At 42.2% G+C, this 18,213-nt stretch overlaps 1 protein-coding gene and 2 non-coding genes across 5 annotated transcripts; all 3 read left to right on the forward strand.

Annotated features, from left to right (window-relative positions):
• Positions 1 to 649: 649 nt before the first annotated feature.
• NCL (nucleolin) lies at positions 650 to 15,591 on the forward strand. Of its 3 annotated transcripts, none has more exons than XM_075861835.1 (16): positions 650 to 788; positions 1,630 to 1,725; positions 4,106 to 4,289; positions 4,447 to 4,551; positions 5,074 to 5,169; positions 6,302 to 6,439; positions 6,518 to 6,607; positions 9,526 to 9,649; positions 9,747 to 9,892; positions 9,997 to 10,123; positions 10,892 to 11,031; positions 12,597 to 12,720; positions 12,910 to 13,049; positions 13,792 to 13,924; positions 14,202 to 14,473; positions 14,559 to 15,591. In XM_075861835.1, exons 1-16 carry the CDS (start codon positions 771 to 773, stop codon positions 14,609 to 14,611), a joined length of 1,986 nt encoding a protein of 661 aa, XP_075717950.1. In that variant the 5' UTR covers positions 650 to 770; the 3' UTR covers positions 14,612 to 15,591. The 3 variants fall into 3 exon arrangements, with proteins under 3 accessions (XP_075717950.1, XP_075717952.1, XP_075717951.1); XM_075861837.1 differs by having other exon boundaries at positions 12,910 to 13,025; XM_075861836.1 differs by having other exon boundaries at positions 5,077 to 5,169.
• LOC142646567 (small nucleolar RNA SNORD82) lies at positions 4,730 to 4,798 on the forward strand. Its single transcript, XR_012847497.1, has one exon. It is a non-coding gene; the product is annotated as a small nucleolar RNA SNORD82 (small nucleolar RNA).
• On the forward strand, positions 13,085 to 13,157 carry LOC142646569 (small nucleolar RNA SNORD20). The gene has a single exon (XR_012847499.1). It is a non-coding gene; the product is annotated as a small nucleolar RNA SNORD20 (small nucleolar RNA).
• Positions 15,592 to 18,213: the final 2,622 nt, after the last annotated feature.

Here is an 18,213-nt window from a genome sequence, read left to right on the forward strand (position 1 = left end):
ATTGCAGGTAACCATGAGGCGGCAACAGTGGCCAGAATTGCTAGCATTCTATACGTGGAATATATTTATCCCCACACCTGAGCCACTTATACCCATAGTGTCATACCGGACAGAAGCTTTCGTAATACGTGCCGCCTCATTAGTCACAGTGGAACACAAGCAACTGGGCAGGTGACTTGAGCATATAATGACCTCCACACTATTACTGTAATCTGAGGAGTAATTATTTGACCATAAGCCACATACAAAAAAAACGAGTGTCACGAAGCGGAAAAATAAACACCCCCCTATCACTGTACTGGTTACCCACGGAACTTCCCAGGCTCCAGCAGGACCAAAAAAAACAAAACTAAAATTGTACCCACGTGGGTGCTCCCCCCTACTAAGCAGCCATCTTGCCGACATCGAGAACCACATGGTAAATATACCCAAAATGGCTACGGAAAACGTCGCAGCCGGCCCGCTCATAGGTCCTTACGAGTCTCGCCACCTAATTGGTTGGAGGTGTGCGTTCCAAATCAGAGCTCTTGCCTGTCATTGGCCACACGTTCGCACAGAATCAGACGGGCAGAGAGCGTCAAGGGCGGTGACTGTCCCCATCGCCATTCACGGATTGGCTACTAGTAACACGTGACAAATAGTCTTTATTAGCGCCTTCTCCAGCTCCTCGCCACCAGTCGGTTTCTTGTCTCAGACCGTTCGTGTCCTTTTGAGCAGCAGTACAGACACGTGATCTCTACATCTACGGGAACCCAACATCGACCGCCGACATGGTTAAACTAGCAAAGGTAAAAGCGTGTGCGAGGGGTGGTTTTATTTAAATAAATGTGCAATTAGTAATGCTTATATTTAGGTGTTTTTTCTTTAAACCCGTCTATATATATGTATATATGTATATATATATATATATATAAAATATTATATGCTTATCTGATCATAGGCCGTTATTGTAGCGGCTTGGGGAAGATGCGGCTTTTTGTGGCCTGGTTGCTCGCAGCTTAAAAGGAGGGAGTTTTGTAGTACGCATGCGCGTCTAGTGTGCCGCGCGCGATCAACGATGGGTGACGTCAGGGTGTTTCGGGAAAGGGTTAATTGTAATCTGATGGCAGCGGCTGTTAATATGCGACCTATGAGCAGTGATTTGTATTTCGTCCCGGAATCGTTGGAGTTCGCGATCTATATTCACGTATACATTCGTTTCTGCGATAAAGACGTGGAGGAGGGGGGGTTGGATCTGGGGATTCTTGGTAGAGGTGTGCGCTGTTCTCTCGGCGCCATTTTGTTTTCCCGCTATCAACTTCTCGCGTGCATTTCGCGGCTTTCACTTCCGCCCCCACGCGCTCTGTGCTTGAAGCACGTGGTTGTAGACTCAAGTGGGGTATTCCACGTGGTCTCAGAGGACAACACTACACGTGTGGTCAGCGCGGTGTCCAGTGGCACGGTAGTGACACGTGCTCTCAACATGGCTGCTTCTACATCCGGTTCCATCGTACTAGAATCTCTCCCGGAGCCGTGATCCCAGGCTGGTGTGTTATCTGCGCAGTGACCTGAGATTTGTACGTTTCCCGTGATCAATTTTCTATTTGTTTAGTAGGGTCAATTATGTTTATTTGCTCTACTTTGTTACAGGGAGCCAAAGCACAAGGCAAGCCTAAGAAGGCCCCTCCCCCCAAGGATGTGGATGATAGTGAAGATGAAGACATGGATGATAGTGAAGAGGAGATGGTAAGTTAGTGTCATGGTTTTAGCTTCTGCCAAGGCTCCATTACAGTTAGGATGTTTTTTTTTAAAATAAGCTTTATACAAGACCATTTCCTTTCAGGATGCAAGTTTTTCTGCAGTATAGGGAAAAGAATAGCTCCACACGCTTGGGTTATGTGCACACAGCGGGGTTTTTGTTTTTTAAATCTCCAAATGAGTAGTTTTCTATTCCCATTCATTTAGATGGAGGGTCAGTAGCTAATACCACACCAAGATAAGTCATGACTCCTTCGTTTTCTGCGAGGGAACAAACCACCTCTACTTCTCATTGAAATCAATGGAGAGGTTTGGGGCGGTTTCTGCAGCATAATCAGTGCCAAAAAACAATGTGTACTGGTCCTTAAAGTGAATCTACAGGCTGCTTCTAGCTGTTAATAAAACTTACCCAATTTGAGGAGAAAAATTAAACTAAAGGCTTTTTCCCCCTCAGATGGTTGGTTTTTTAGGTTATTGGGGCAGTAATACCCCTGTGAATTCCCAGTTTGCATGGGTGTTATGTACTCGGCTGATTTCTCCTGCAATTGGGAGTAACTGAACGCATTGTGAATAAGTAGTGAGGTTAGTGCCCTCCAACTACAGACCATAATTACATGGCACTGAGCAGGTGCAGAAGTTACCAAAAGGCATACTCAAGGGGGAGCTACTGCCTTAACGTCCTGAGAAATGAAACGGGTGGGGGATACCAAAAAACAAACGTGGGTATGCCCTGATGCTTATAAAATGTAAAAGAGAAACGCATTGAAAACTGTATTAAATGGGGTTTTTACCAACATGGACATAGATGGCAGATAGATGTGGGACCCACACCTACCTCTAGAACGGGACCCGGTTCTACCGCTCTGTTCCTGCTGACGTGTGACTCCCGACCACGAAAAAGAAAACTGCGTAACTCAGCGAGCTGCGCTGACTTCGTGGTTGGGAATCACACGAGAGGTAGAACAGGGTTCAGGGGGGCCCTGTTCTTGAGGTGGGACCCGCATCTATCTGACTGTTATGGCATATCCTCTGGAAAACCCCTTTAAAGTTTTTAATGTCGGAACAAATCATGGCACTTTTTGTTTCAAATTTGACAATCCTATGATCTGCTCAACTGATGTGCTGTTTAATGTTCACCATTATTACTCCATGGTTAACATTCTACTTTTTGCATTGACTATGGTATTGGATCCAACAGAGGTTAAAGGGAATGTGTTGCCAGAAAAACATGTTTTTTTTTTAAAAAATTAAACATTTAGTGTGTGGGTGATTAAACATTGTTCAAATTTTTTTTATTTTTTTCGCGAGTCAGGAAATATTATAAATTTTTTCTAATTTATAATACTACCCATTTTTGGTCACTAGATGGAGCTAGTTCCCAAAATTGCAACATTGGGTTAAAAGCCCTCGCTCTAGTGAGCTCTCAGCATCCCCCCCTCCTTTATCCTGGCTAGTGCCGGGATAAACGAGGGGTTTGAAAGGTTTAACCTCCTACACTGTGTCGCCATTTTTTGAGGTAACCCACAGTGTAGTAGGTTTACATACAGTAGTAAACACACACAAACACTAACATACATTGAAATCACTTACCTGCTCCTGCCGCCGCGGCTCCCTCCGGCCCGTCTGCTGCCGCTGTTCCATGTGCACAAGTCCGGAAGCCGCGACCGGAAGTAGTAATATTACTGTCCGGCCACGACTTCCGGTCCACAGGAAAATGGCGCCGGACGGCGCCAATTTCGAATAGGACTGTGTGGGAGCGGCGCATGCGCAGTTCCCACACAGACGCCGTACACGGCAGTCAATGGGACGGGAGCCGTTCGCAGTCCCTATGGGACTGTGGCTGCCGTATTCCATGTCTGTGTGTGTGTCGTTAATCGACACACACAGAAATGGAACAAAAAATGGCAGCCCCCATAGGGAAGAAAAAGTGTAAAAATAAGAAACAGTAAAACACAAACACACAAATGAAAATAAACGTTTTTATTAAAGCACTAACATCTTTAACATATTAAAAAATTATTTGTGATGACACTGTTCCTTTAACAGCGAAACCTTTCTGAAAGTACTTTGAAAAGTTTCCCTTATTATCCATGCAAAATAATTAGCAGTAGTCTGACCCCCTGCGATCACGCGTGTATCCCCCTACTTTATGGATGTACACGTGTGTTTTGGGGGACTACACCTTTAAATTATAATGCCGCTAATCCGTGGCAGGAATCGGTTTCTTCTGCGGGTTTGCTTTAAAAAAAGACTATTTGCCTTTTGCAACTTTGTACCATTTCAACATGGCTTGCTGATTCTCTAGCTCATCTAAGCTCTCAGTGAAATGGATGTTATGCTGCTTGTTACATCTATTATCTTTCAATAGATGGACGTTTCTGTGAAGACACCATCTAAGAAGACAACCACTCCATCTAAGGCCACACCAGGGAAGAAAGCTGCCACGCCAGCCAAGGCTACAGTCACACCCGGAAAGAAGGGTGCTGCTCTTGCAGGAGCCAAGAATGGTAAAAAAGCAAAGAAGGAAGAAAGTGAAGATGAAGTTGAGTCCGGTATGTTTATTTGTCAAATTGAATTCATTTTTATTTTTTTCTAATTCTATCATTTTACATTTCTTTATAGTTGTAAATAGAAACTGGATAAAGTACTTAGAGTTATTGTTTGCAAGTGGTATAAATATATAAACTTAAATAATATATAAATTTGTAGATGAAGCACCGGAGGCAGAAAAGCCTGTTGCCAAGAAGACACCTGCCAAAAAACCAGTAGCTAAAAAGGAAGATTCGGAGGAGGAGGAGGAGGAGGAGGCTGATGGTATGTTCATCCAAATTCATAAATGTACCTAAGCTTACAAGTGTTTCTTGGTTGTTGCATATTTTTGATGTGTTGCCACATCATGTTTTTACTTGCATGTGGGGAAAACCATTTGGTTTTTCTAAGATGCACTCTTTCATGTCCAGAACTGGCAGTGGTGAAGACCCCATTTAACCAAAGCACAAATGATGAAGATTTATGGGACTTAATACTGAAAAACCTGTGATGAAATATTCAACTGATGTGCTATTCAGCGCTTGTAGCCAATTAAATTCAATTAAGACACTTTTCTCTCAGTGTGCGGTGTGGTTTTGCGCTGTGCGTCTGAAATCACAGAACACATGCGTTTTTACAGCGATTTTGCAAATCACTGTAGAATTGCATGGGGTTTTCAGCCACACAATAAAAAAGTGGCAAATCCGCAGTGTGAATTACCTTAGGTTAATTTAGGGGGCAGTCTTTTTTTTTTTTTTTTTATATGCAAGCAGTCAAGCATTACTGACCATGTATTTTAACATTTAGAAGAGTCTGAAGAGGAAACGCCCGCCACCAAGAAACCCATTGCCAAAAAACCAATAGCAAAAACGGTCTCTAAGAAAGAATCTGAAGATGAGGAAGGTGAGTAATCTTTAGCTAACATTTGCATGTATTATGTATGTAGTAGGATGGTATGTAAATCAGCTTTAAATGGATTTAAACTGCCGTCTGAGATGAAGGCCGTTTACGTTCAATGTCATCATTGACTGAGATCTGTTCAAATAAATCCTTTCTATTGCCACTGCGGTGAGTGCCTCGTATATTTCTCCTGTTCTGCACCAATGACTGCTGCTGTGATTCTGCTGGCCCTAGCACAATTTTATAAAGAAATAATGTCAAGACTAAGGGTATGTTCACACGCTAGCTGTTATTTACGGCTGAATTGACAGCCTGTTTTCAGAAGAAAACAGCTGTGTCGTTTCAGCCATAAAAGCAGCTCCTCGTAATATACGAGGCGTCTGTGACGCTCGTATATCTTGAGCTGCTCTTCATTGAGTTCAATGAAGAACAGCTCAAATTACGTTGCAAAGAAGTGCCCTGCACTTCTTTGCCGAGGCAGTCAATTTACGCGTCGTCGTTTGACAGCTGTCCGACGACGCGTAAATTACAGGTTGTCTGCACAATACGTCGGCAAACCCATTCAAATGAATGGGCATAATACGTCTCGTTTACGCCTGAAAATAGGTCGTGTGAACCCAGCCTGAGGGTACCTATTTAGCCCCTGTAATTGTGTAGTGTGAAGTGGTTCGACTTTTTTTTTCCTCTTTACATTGAAGCTGTATCATTTGCGATCAGCCGATTCAGTGTAACTATGCAGTGCAGCCGATTCAACTGACTGCTTGGCTGGGAGTGGGTACTATATTGTTCACCTCAATATTGATTAACTTAGAGGAGGTCCCCTGTGAGTTAATCTGCACCCACATATCACACTGACAGGCAAAATACACTGCCATACAGTGGATAGGAGTGGAAAACCCCAATGTCTATAAAAGATAACAAAAACCTTTCACCACAAAATGCTCTATTGTGCATAATTGATTTAGCTGCATCTGTAACAACCTGCACTATAAAATGATCATGTTATTTATTCCACTAGACATGGCTAAAAAAAACTAGTGGTTCAAACAGCCCTCGACACTGATCAGCTCGTCATCAAAGGCTGGGATATAGTTTTAATTTTTGCATGCAACTAAATGTCTAAATGTTAACGCAGATGAAGAAGAGTCCATGGAACTTCCCGAAGCTAAAGGAAAGAAAGCTGTTGCTGCTAAAAAAGAAGACTCTGAAGAGGAGGATGAGGATGATGATGATGAAGACGATGATGAAGATGACGATGAAGAGGATGATGAAGGTATGTATGGCAATATTATTTTATATTAGATTTCTTTTGTTACCAAAAAAAAAACCTAAACTTTCTTCTCCTGTTTAGAAGCTGTAAAGGAGTCTGGAAAGCGCAAAAAAATGCCGATAGGTAAAACTGCTCCAGAGACAAAGAAACAGAAGACAAAGGGATCTGAAGGTATCAATCTGTTTGGATTTTATAAGCCCAAGGATGTTAAAGGGAATGTGTTGCCAGAAAAACATGTTTTTGTTTTTTTTTTTAAATTAAGCATTTAGGCTATGTTCACACGGAGTATTTTGGGGGAGGAATATCTGCCTCAAAATTCCGTTTGGAACTTTGAGGCAGATATTCCTCTCCCTGCACGCCGATTTTCGCGGCAATTATCGCGCCGATTTTCGCCCGCGGCCATTGAGCGCCGCGGGCATAAAACAGCGAGATATACGCTTTCTCCTGCCTCTCATTGAAGTCAATGGGAGGTCGGAGGCGGAAGCGCCCGAAGATAGGGCATGTCGCTTCTTTTTCCCGCGAGGCAGTTTCACTGCTCGCGGGAAAAAGACGCCGACGCCTCCCATTGAAATCAATGGGAGGCGTTCTCGGGCCGTTTCTGCCGAGTTTTGCGACGCGGTTTCCGCGTCAAAAAACTCTGCAAAATACCCCGTGTGAACATAGCCTTAGTGTGTAGGTGATTAAACATTGTTCAAATTTTTTTTATTTTTTTCACGAGTCAGGAAATATTATAAATTTGATTCTAATTTATAATATTTCCCATTGCTGGTCACTAGATGGAGCAAATCCCAAAATTGCAGCATTGCAAAATTGGGTAAAAAGCCCTCGCTCTAGTGAGCTCTCAGCATCCCCCCCTCCTTTATCCTGGCTAGTGCCGGGATAAACGAGGGGTTTGAACGGTCTAACCTCCTACACTGTGTCACCATTTTTTGAGCTAACACACAGTGTAGTAGGTTTACATACAGTAGTAAACGTACACAAGCACGAACATACATAGAAATCTCTTACCTGCTCCTGCCGCCGCGGCTCCCTCCGGCCCGTCTGCTGCCACTGGTCCAAGTGCACAAGTCCGGAAGCCGCGACCGGAAGTGGTAATCTTACTGTCCGGCCGCGACTTCCGGTCCACAGGAAAATGGCGCCGGACGGCGTGCATTTCAAATTGGACTGTGTGGGAGCGGCGCATGCGCAGTTCCCACACAGACGGCGTACACAGAAGTGGATGGGACGGGACCCGTTCGCAGTCCCTATGGGACTGTGGCTGCCGTATTCCATGTCTGTATGTGTCGTTAATCGACATACAGAAATGGAACAAAAAATGGCAGCCCCCATAGAGAAGAAAAAGTGTCAAAATAAGAAAGTAAATCACAAACACACAAATGAATATAAACGTTTTTAATAAAGCACTAACATCTTTAACCCCTTAGTGACCACTAATACGCCTTTTTACGTGATTCACTAATGGGCTTTAGGCTAGGCTGACGCCTTTTCACGTCAGCCTAGTCTAAGTCCTGCACGGGTCTCCCGTGCAGGCAGGAGCCGGGGCTCTGCTGTCTGATGACAGCTGAGCTCCTGCTCCAACGCCCGCGATTGAAGTTTACTTCGATAACGGCCGTTTAACCCGTTAAATGCCGCCGTCAATAGCGACCGCGGCATTTAACTTTGTTTACAGAGGGAGTGCGCTCCCTCTGTCACCCATCGGCGGCCCGCGAATGCAATCGCGGGTCTCCGATGGGGTGTCATGGCAGCCGGGGGACTAATAAAAGCCCCCAGGTCTGCCCTGGACATATGCCTGTTATGACGCGCCGGAGGCACGTCCTAACAGATTGCCTGTCAGATTTACACTGACAGGCAATAATGCTCTGGTATACGAAGTATACCAGAGCATTATAGCAGCGATCGGAACATCGCACAGTAAAGTCCCCTAGTGGGACTAATAAAATAAGTCATCAAAGTGAAATAAAGATTATTAATAAAGTACAGTAAAAAATAAATCCATTTTTTCCCATAAAAAGTGGTTTTATTTAGTAAGTGTAAAAAAAAAAAAGTACACATATGTGGTATCGCCGCGACCGTAATGACTCCATTAATAAAGTTAATATGTAATTTAAGCCGCAAAGTGAACACCGTAAAAAAAAAACCATGGCGAAATTGCATTTTTTTTCCATTGCCCCCCAAAAAAGTCATAATAAAAATGAATCAAGTCCCATGCACCCCAAAACAGTACCATTCAAAACTACGTCTTGTCCCGCAGAAAACAAGCCCAAAAAATCACTACATTGATGGAAAAGTAAAAAAATTACCGCTCTTGGAAAGCGACGATGCAAAAACAAATAATTTTAGTTCAAGTGTTTTTATTGTGCAAAAGTCGTAAAACATAAAAAAACCTCCATATGTGGTATCGCCGTAATCGTACCGACCCATAGAATAAAGGTAACATGTTATTTACGTCGCATAGTGAACGGCGTCAATTTAAAACCGCATAGAACAATGGCGGAATTTCAGTTTTTTTTTTTATAATCCCCCTCCCCCCAAAAAGGTTAATAAAAGTTAATATAAAAATTATATGTACCCAAAAATGGTGCTATTAAAAAGCACAACTAATCCCGCAAAAAACAAGTCCTCATACAGCTATGTAGACGAAAAAATAAAAACGTTATAGCTCTTTGAATGCGACTATAGAAAAACGAATAAAATAGCTTGGTCATTAAGGCCTAAAATGGGCTGGTCACTAAGGGGTTAACATATTAAAAAAAAAATTGTGATGACACTGTTCCTTTAAGCAACTACTTTTTTTTCATCTGTGTAACCTGGAAATGTCAACTTTCAGATAAAGTAACTTTCTTTTAAAACTCCTCCCTTAAAATTTACAATTACATTTAGCATTTCAAACTTGGAACCTTCTGGCAGATGGTTGTAATGGGGGAGGGTGTGAGCAGCTAAGCGGTTTTGTCAAGACTAAATGCCGCCTTATGGGGCTGCTTTGTCCTAGTGACCTTTGGTCCCTCCCTAATTTTCACATCTCACTTTTTCTAAAGGTATGTCGGGATGAACCTCTTTAACATTTTTTTTTTGTTTTTTTTTCTTACAAGGTCAGTCAGTCTATGTTGCCAACTTGAATTCTGATGAGGACTTCGATGAGCTAAAGGATTCTCTGAGGGAGTTTTTCTCAAAGAAGGGTCTGCCTGTGCAGGATGTCCGTATTGGAGTTACAAAGTAAGTGCTTTTTTTGGGGGTTATTTTCCTACTCTTGTGCAATTTCTGACATCTGCACCAGATCTCTGTTTAACACACTTTTTTTTTTTTTGTCTAGGAAATTTGGCTATGTGGATTTCTCCTCTGTAGAAGAGGCTGAGAAGGCAATTAAACTGACTGGAAAGAAGGTTCTTGGAATGGAGATTAAAATAGAAAAGGCAAATTCTCCTTCTGAAAAAAACAAAACTGTTGAAAACAAGAAAGGTATTTAATTTGTTAGAACATAATTGTGGCTTCATGTATGCTAGCTGTTTAGGTTTTGTATTTGAGGCACTTTAATAAATATTCTGGTCACATGTTTTTAATAGAGCGAGATTCACGAACTCTATTTGTGAAGAATATACCTTACAGCACAGTCGCTGAAGATTTACAAGAAATATTTGATAATGCCAAACACATTCGCCTTCCCGTTGCAAACGATGGATCCAGTAAAGGGTGAGTTTTTTGTTTTCTGGAACGCTCCAAACTAGAATCAAGATTGTGAATACTGAAATGCAGGAAACTAATATTATATAAATAAAATATACTGAAATAGTTTTTGTTTTTTTAATACAAAACCAGAATTAAGCCCACAAGAGCAGACCTGAATGGCCTTCCTTCAAATTTCTTCTGTTTAGGTTCCGTTACTGGTTTTGGCTTAAATACATGTAAAATTTTCACTGTGAAACAGGCCTAAGTAAGGCTATGTGCCCATTCTGAATTTATTTTTCCAGCTTCCCAGTACATCGCACATATTAAATGGTACCATTAGAAAGTCCTGTAAACATTGGGCCTTTGAAAGAATAAGTTGATTGTTTGAAGGCGGGTAGGAAAAAAACAAAAGCCGAAAACTAGTCTGATCCTGAAGGGGTTAATGTGTACTCCATGAGCAAGATCAATAAGAGTTTCATGACTTCTGTTTAATGTATACCATCAAGCTCTATGGTGATAGATGCCACTACAAAGGCCTACGTTTAATGCATGTCGCCAGCTTTTCCTTGCAGGTATTTTAAATGTAGACCAAATTATGTGATGTGTGCAGAGTCTAGGCATTATAGTCCAACAATCCTAGGTGTATAAACACATTTATGAAACTTAGGTGCGGATGAATACCTACTATATTATTGAAAACTAGATCAATATAAAACATTAAAGTTTAGTTTATGATCCTGATGAGCTCTTAAAACTCTAAGCATGCATACTTAATCCTGTGTACTCATTTAGGATTGCATATGTGGAATTTAACACTGAAGCAGAGGCGGATAAAGCTATTGAAGAAAAGCAAGGTACAGAGATTGATGGTCGCTCTATGTTCATAGATTTCACCGGAGAGAAGAGTCAGAATAATGCTGGAGGCAGAAGAGGTTGGTATTGAACATGGAAATAATGATTTTGATCATATTACTACTAGGTTTCTGTTTAAACAATTGATTTCAGTGTTGGCTGTAAAATTGACAAATGGATCTGAATACTTCTATTTAGGTAGTCTAGTTGGGGTTCCAGCTGACTGGTTAGTTTAAAAGTGCTGCTCTACAGCATTAGGACAGAACTCCTAATGCTCATGACTGAGGAGGCTAGAAAGTGCCAACCATTGTTCTGACTTATAAATGCATTTTCCACTTAAGAGAACTGGTCTAAAAATATCCTAAGTTTGAACTTTGATTCTCCAACACCAGACATTATGGCATTAAGCATGAAATACGTTTTGCCTTTAAAGAGGCATAAGTTCCCTATATTGTACATGATGTGATCGGCGCTGTAATGTAGATTACAGCAGTGTTTTTTTTTTTATAGAAAAACAATCATTTTTGACTTGAGTTACGACCTATATTAGCTTTATGCTAATGAGTTTCTCAATGGACAACTGGGCGTGTTACTAAATTACCAAGTGGGAGTTGTACAGAGGAGTGTATGACGCTGACCAATCAGTGTCCTACACTTCTCTCCATTAATTTACACAGCACTAGCGCTATGTGCAGTCACATAAACACACTATAACATTACTGCAGTGTCCTGACAATGAATATACATCACCTCCAGCCAGGATGTGATGTTTATTCAGAATCCTGACCACTTCTGCAGCGTCTGTGATGCACAGCACAGGAAGATCTTGCTGTGAATGACCGCTTACAGCGTAATCTCGCGAGACTATGCCTGCTGTTCTGTAAATCAGACGCTACAGAAGTGGTCAGGATTCTGAATACACATCATGTCCTGGCTGGAGGTAATGTATATTCATTTTCAGGACACTGCAGTAATGTTTGTGTATGTGGCAGCACATAGTGATATAGCTATATCGCTAAGTGCTGTGTAAATGAATGGAGAGAAGTGTATGATGCTGATTGGTCAGTCATACACTCCTGTACAACGCCCACTTGGCCATATAGTAAAACACGCCCAGTTGTCCATTAAGAAACTCATTAGCATAAAGCTAATATAGGTCGTAACTCCGTAAAAAATGATCGTTTTTCTAAATAAAAAAACACTGCTGTAATCTACATTACAGCGCCGCTCACATGTACAATATAGGCAACTTATAATGTTGTGACAGTCTCTTTAACTAAATTTATTCATGGATGGGAATTGCATTGCAAGTTTAATCCGTTGGGAGGGGGGTCTGGGTGTTGAAACAGCGCTTCGGCTGTGATCGGCGCTCCTTGCTAGGCTAAAGATAGGCTTACATAAAATGTCTGAGCCAGTCTTCAGCCCAATGAGAAGCGCTTATCACAGCAGACTGCAAACACTTGGCTGCGCTAGCTACTTCACCTACGTTTCAGCCACTGGTGGGTTATTTCCGCACTCAGACCTACACTGATTGAAACTTCTGATATGTTTTTGTTTTTTTTTTAAAGGGAAGTTACTGTTTAAAATTAAGTGAAGGACGGTTAAGTACATTTTAATAAAAAAAATATATATTTTTTTTGTCTAGCGGATGCCAAGGTACTTGTTGTGAATAATTTGTCGTACAGTGCCACAGAAGACAGTTTGCAGGAAGTTTTTGAAAAGGCAACTTCAATAAGAATACCACAAAACAACATGGGAAGACCTAAAGGGTAAGTTTCGTGCAACATCTGTGGTAGGATAACTTACGGTTTTCTGTGTTTGCATAGATGCTTGGTTGTGATGCAAAAGGGAATACATGGTTCCTGCAGTAACTTATAAGTTTGTTTTTTGTGTTTTTTTTTAAATATATATGCTTATTGCTAGACTTTAGTTGATGTAAATTTCCTTTTTATTCACAGATTTGCTTTTGTGGAATTCTCATCTGCGGAAGAAGCAAAGGAGGCCCTAGAAACTCTTAACAACACCGAGATTGAAGGAAGGTCCGTACGAATTGAGATGAGCCAAGGAGGAGGAGGTAATGCTCCGGGTGGAGGAAGAGGTGAATGTTGACAATTTAGCCTTGTGTATTTGTGCTGGAAATGATGATACAATTGTCTGAAACTTCTGATGAAAACATTTTTCTCTAGATAGTCAAGTACTGATCCAGCTGTAGGCATTGTATTAAAGAGAACCTTTCACCTGACCATGAACGTGCTACATGTAATGGGCAGTGCTTCACAAACACTCACTTTCCATTTTTTTTTTCCCCCGATGTTCCTCTGTTATTTACATATCGGTGTCATTATATTTGGCGCCTGATATGTAAATAAGCCTCATAACTGTCAATGGGGTTTTTCTATCTAACTAAATGGCAAGGGGGCATGAGGTCTTCGCTCTGACACTGTCCAATCTGCTACAGACAGTATCCGGGCGGCTTGCGCTGTGTTTCCTCCCGTGACAGTGCACACAGACTGGTGGTTCTGCAGAGTGCTCTCAGTTCTCACGGGAGGGAACACTGCACAAGCCGCCCTGACTGTCTGTAGCTGATTGGACAGTGTCAGAGTGAAGCGATCGCCCCATTGGCAGTTCAGGGGCTTATTTACATATCGGGTGCCAAATAGAACTGCACCTATATGTAATTGACAGGTAGATGGGATAAAATGTAAAGTGAGACAGGGTTTGTGAAGCACTGCCAATTATTCTGCACATGAATGGGCAGGTGAAGGGTGCTATAATATTCCTGTAGCATGTTTGTTCTAGTGTTAACTTGTGTATTTACTAATCTTCCTGAACCGTTTTAGGGTCGGCTCAATCAAAAACTCTGTTTGTCAGAGGTCTCTCTGAAGACACAACTGAGGAGACTTTAAAAGAAGCTTTTGATGGTTCTGTTAATGCCAGGATAGTAACAGACCGAGACAGTGGTGCATCAAAGGGGTAAGTGCTATAATAAACTATTCATCAGATTTGCCAGGACAATGTTGAACATAACTGATGTTTGTTAGGGCTTCAAATCTTCTCATTGAGCTCTATCCAGTCAGTTTACTGTGGCTGTAGATGGATTCGCACGAGAAGAATAAAGTATGCACGTTTTGGCTTTAATCTCAAGTGAGGTTTGAATTGCTCTAGTGCAACATTCTAACTAGAATAAGAGTGAATAAATCTAGTGGTTGCCCTTTTGGTAATTGTAACATTTTATCTGGTATCCTTGCAGGTTTGGCTTTGTAGATTTCTCTACAGCTGAAGATGCTAAAGCTGCCAAGGAGGCCATGGAATTCGGGGAAATTGATGGAAACAAAGTTACATTAGACTTTGCAAAGCCCAAAGGAGAAGGCGGCAGAGGTGGTGGCCGAGGTGGATTTGGCGGCAGAGGTGGTGGCCGAGGTGGATTTGGCGGCAGAGGTGGTGGCCGAGGTGGATTTGGCGGCAGAGGTGGTGGCCGTGGTGGATTTGGCGGCAGAGGTGGCGGCCGTGGTGGATTTGGAGGTAAGATTATTACATATAACACTTCAGTTGCTGATGTACCTTATTTGGAAGTGATTTAAAATATTATTTTGATGGGTTTTTTTAGGTAGAGGAGGTGGAGGATTTCGAGGTGGAAAGAAAACAAAGTTTGATGACTGAAATGGTTTGATTCTTCTGTCTACAAGCCATCTCCCTTAACTGAAAGGACTCTGAGGGTAGGGGGAGCTACTTGTTCCCTTTCCCCCAAATAAGACTAGCATTTGCAGAGCCTTCTATGTGGACATTCCAATGTGGAGACATACCTTTTCCTGTTGACACCTGGACACCGTCATTTCATGGAAGATGTGACTGTCTATCTTACAGAATTTTTTTTCTTTTTTTTTTTCTCTTTTTTTAAGAGTGTGTGTGAGACCCCGTATTGAACTTGTCAACTTGTGTTTTACCTACCGTACATTTTTTTTCCCCCTCCCAAATCTTGTAGTATTTTGCTCTAAATGCAGAATGTTCTGGTTTGTGCTTCAGCAGCTTGTCTTCAGATTAAAGGACCTCATCTGGTTATGTATTTTTACTAGTATAACTGTTTTCAAATCTTCTGCTCTTACAACCGTTCATTGTCTGTAGCATTTTGTCCTTTTAGTTAGTGCTGTTGATCCAAAATATTGGATAATTTTACATACTGCCCTCGCATAAGAACCACTCTAGTAATCATTAATGAAATAATGTTCAACTTAGAGGTACCTTCATAGATATAAATTGTATTCAGATTATCGCTCATAGTGCACTTCCCTAATGCAGTTGCTCACTTTACACTGCCTGTGTACTTTCTATTAATGGAAAGGTACTATTGGATTGCTGTTTGATTGTGACAACCACTTGTTTTCAGGAAAGACCTTGTATATAAAATGTCTAAGGTGAAATTTCAAAACCTTATAATTTTACTTACAATTTGTCTTAGAAGTTTACACATGAAGTGTAAAGTGCCTTAGTATGCACTGCTAAGTGGAAATGGCAGCTAGTGAGCATGTTTTAGTTGTCATTTACCAAATTTATTTAACCCTCTTTAGTATACCAGCACTAAAAGAATATTGTACTCTGAAAAAAATGTTGTAACAGTAAAGCTAATGGGTTCATAATTCTGACTAGTTTAATGTGTTCTGTTCCTTAGTTTGCTAGGTAGAAACTGAGTCTAATATCACACTGGTATAAACTGCGGTCTGCAAAGCAAATGGACTTGATGGAAAATGAGTGGCCCACATCTAATAAGGCTGGGTTCACACGTAGTGTAAACATTGGATTTTTATTGCGGATAATCTGCAGCGTATTACAATAGCAGCAAAGTTGATGAGATTTGAACAAATTTCATCCATGTCCTATTCAAAAATTATACTTACCCAGAGCCATTAAGTTCACTTTCCGCAGAGGACATTCCAGCTGAATAATCACCACAATTCGGATATCCCTGCAGCATAAAGTCTCTTTATGCAGTGTATCAGTCCTTCTGTGCACATGCCCCAAGCGTGTTTTTGTGGTTGCAATTCGTTTCAATGGGCCCATGCACACAACCCTGGTTTCCACAGTCCCAGCATCCTGGACTGCAAAAGGATAAGACATGCCATTACGGCTGCATTTTGCGGTTCATGCTCATAGAAATGGATGTGCACAGCCCGTGACTTGCAGGGAGTCCGAGAGGCAAATCACTGGCTGTGCACACCACTACGGTTGTGTATATGAGCCCTTAGGCTACATTTAAGGCAAGTATCGCTAACCTCGGGTGTGAAACTGCCGGTTTTCACGTCTGAGGTTCGGTTGTGTGGGATGCATTGTCAGATTCCCCATGGACTAGAGTATAGAGGGATGCGTGACCTGAAGTGGAATAGGACATGTCATGTCGTCTAGTTTTCAGACTTCACACGCTCTGTTGAAACATTGGTTGTGTGAATGGCTCCATTGAAATATTGGAGTCTGATGGCCATTGTTTAAACAGAAGAGATGCACACTTGTCTGAATGAGCCCTAATGGAGAGTTCAGACATGGATTTTTGGTGCAAATTTTGCACCCAAAAGTATTTGACAAAGTACAATGCATGTGGATGGAGTTTTCAAAACTCCATCCACGTGTAGTGGGGAGGAATTCAGGGTGTGCTGCGGAGTTCAATACTGGGGTTTTACCTCAATGTCTCTGTTTTTTGGCAATGTATAGGGCAAAAATCTAAATGTAGATTTGCAGCCTTATCTGTAGCAGAAAATACTCTATACATGCACTTGTCTGTAGAGGAAGAACTTTCCTTGTTAATTGTAAGACCTGTGGATGTTGGCTCTTAAAGGGATTGTGTTGTGAATTAAACTTTTTTTTTTTTTGTAAGTTACTTATTTCTAGTAAAGTTTTTTCTTCCATCTGGTGGAAAGTATTAAATAAAAAAAATCTGACATGTTTTCCCAGAATTACAGCAAGGTGAATGAGGCAAAGCAACCTGACTCACAGCTGCTGTAGATGTGGGGCCAGGAAAAAGGTGTCTTCAAATTGCTAAGCAGTGTCCGGCTGCCATTTTCGTAGTGATTGTACAAATTGCACTTGGCAGAAGCTAAAGGACACACAAATGCTAAGTGTATATTCACACGCTTACTAAACAGAAGGAACACAGCTACTTTTCAGCCATTTTTTAATCAAACGCCTGGTTTTTATGGCTGTTTTTCTAGAGTCCATGAAAAACTGCTCTAAAAATCTCCCAAGAAGTGACATGCACTTTTTGGTGGGCGTGTTTTTGGAAAACCGCTGTGTAAAAAAAAAAATATAACACCTTGTTGGAACAGAACACCATAGTTTCCATTGTAACCAATGGGCAGATGTTTGTAGGCGTTCTGCTTCCGATTTTGTTTTCGGGACGTTTACTGCCTGAAATGTCAAAAAAAAAAAACACTGAACATACTCTTAGAATGATGAAAGAAATGAATGACTTGTCAGTTGACCGATTCACATGGCGTATATTTGACACGGTTTTGCACATTTCACATGCCAAAAACCGCATCAAAAAACTATTACGCTATTTGTTAGTACATAGAACATGCTTTTATTTTTGTTTTTACATGTAAAAAACAAACTTGTAAATATAGAAATGTTGAGTCAATTCCTTTCCACACAGCTCTGCTACACACAACACAGCACTACACACAAATTGCTACACACAACGCTGCTACATAGACACTCCGCTTTGCCACAAAGCTCTGCTGCCTACAGGCATGCGAACCGCTCTGCTGCCTGCAAGCATGCGCACCGCTCCTCTGCCTGCAGGTGCGTGCACCCAGCTCTGCCACACACCCACCCACCCCCAGCTCTGCCACACACCCACCCACCCCCAGCTCTGCCACCCACCCACCCCCAGCTCTGCCACCCACCCACCCCCAGCTCTGCCACACACCCACCCCCAGCTCTGCCACACACCCACCCCCAGCTCTGCCACACACCCACCCCCAGCTCTGCCACACACCCACCCCCAGCTCTGCCACACACCCACCCCCAGCTCTGCCACACACCCACCCCCAGCTCTGCCACACACCCACCCCCAGCTCTGCCACACACCCACCCCCAGCTCTGCCACACACCCACCCACCCCCAGCTCTGCCACACACCCACCCACCCCCAGCTCTGCCACACACCCACCCACCCCCAGCTCTGCCACACACCCACCCACCCCCAGCTCTGCCACACACCCACCCACCCCCAGCTCTGCCACACACCCACCCACCCCCAGCTCTGCCACACAC

Source organism: Rhinoderma darwinii, chromosome 4, assembly GCF_050947455.1.
Source record: "Rhinoderma darwinii isolate aRhiDar2 chromosome 4, aRhiDar2.hap1, whole genome shotgun sequence".
Lineage (NCBI taxonomy): Eukaryota > Metazoa > Chordata > Amphibia > Anura > Rhinodermatidae > Rhinoderma > Rhinoderma darwinii.

Coding starts and splice junctions, on each gene's coding strand:
- NCL (XM_075861835.1), top strand. Junction 9,650..9,746: donor GTCCGTATTGGAGTTACAAA/GTAAGTGCTTTT, acceptor TTTTTTGTCTAG/GAAATTTGGCTATGTGGATT. Junction 13,925..14,201: donor GACAGTGGTGCATCAAAGGG/GTAAGTGCTATA, acceptor GTATCCTTGCAG/GTTTGGCTTTGTAGATTTCT.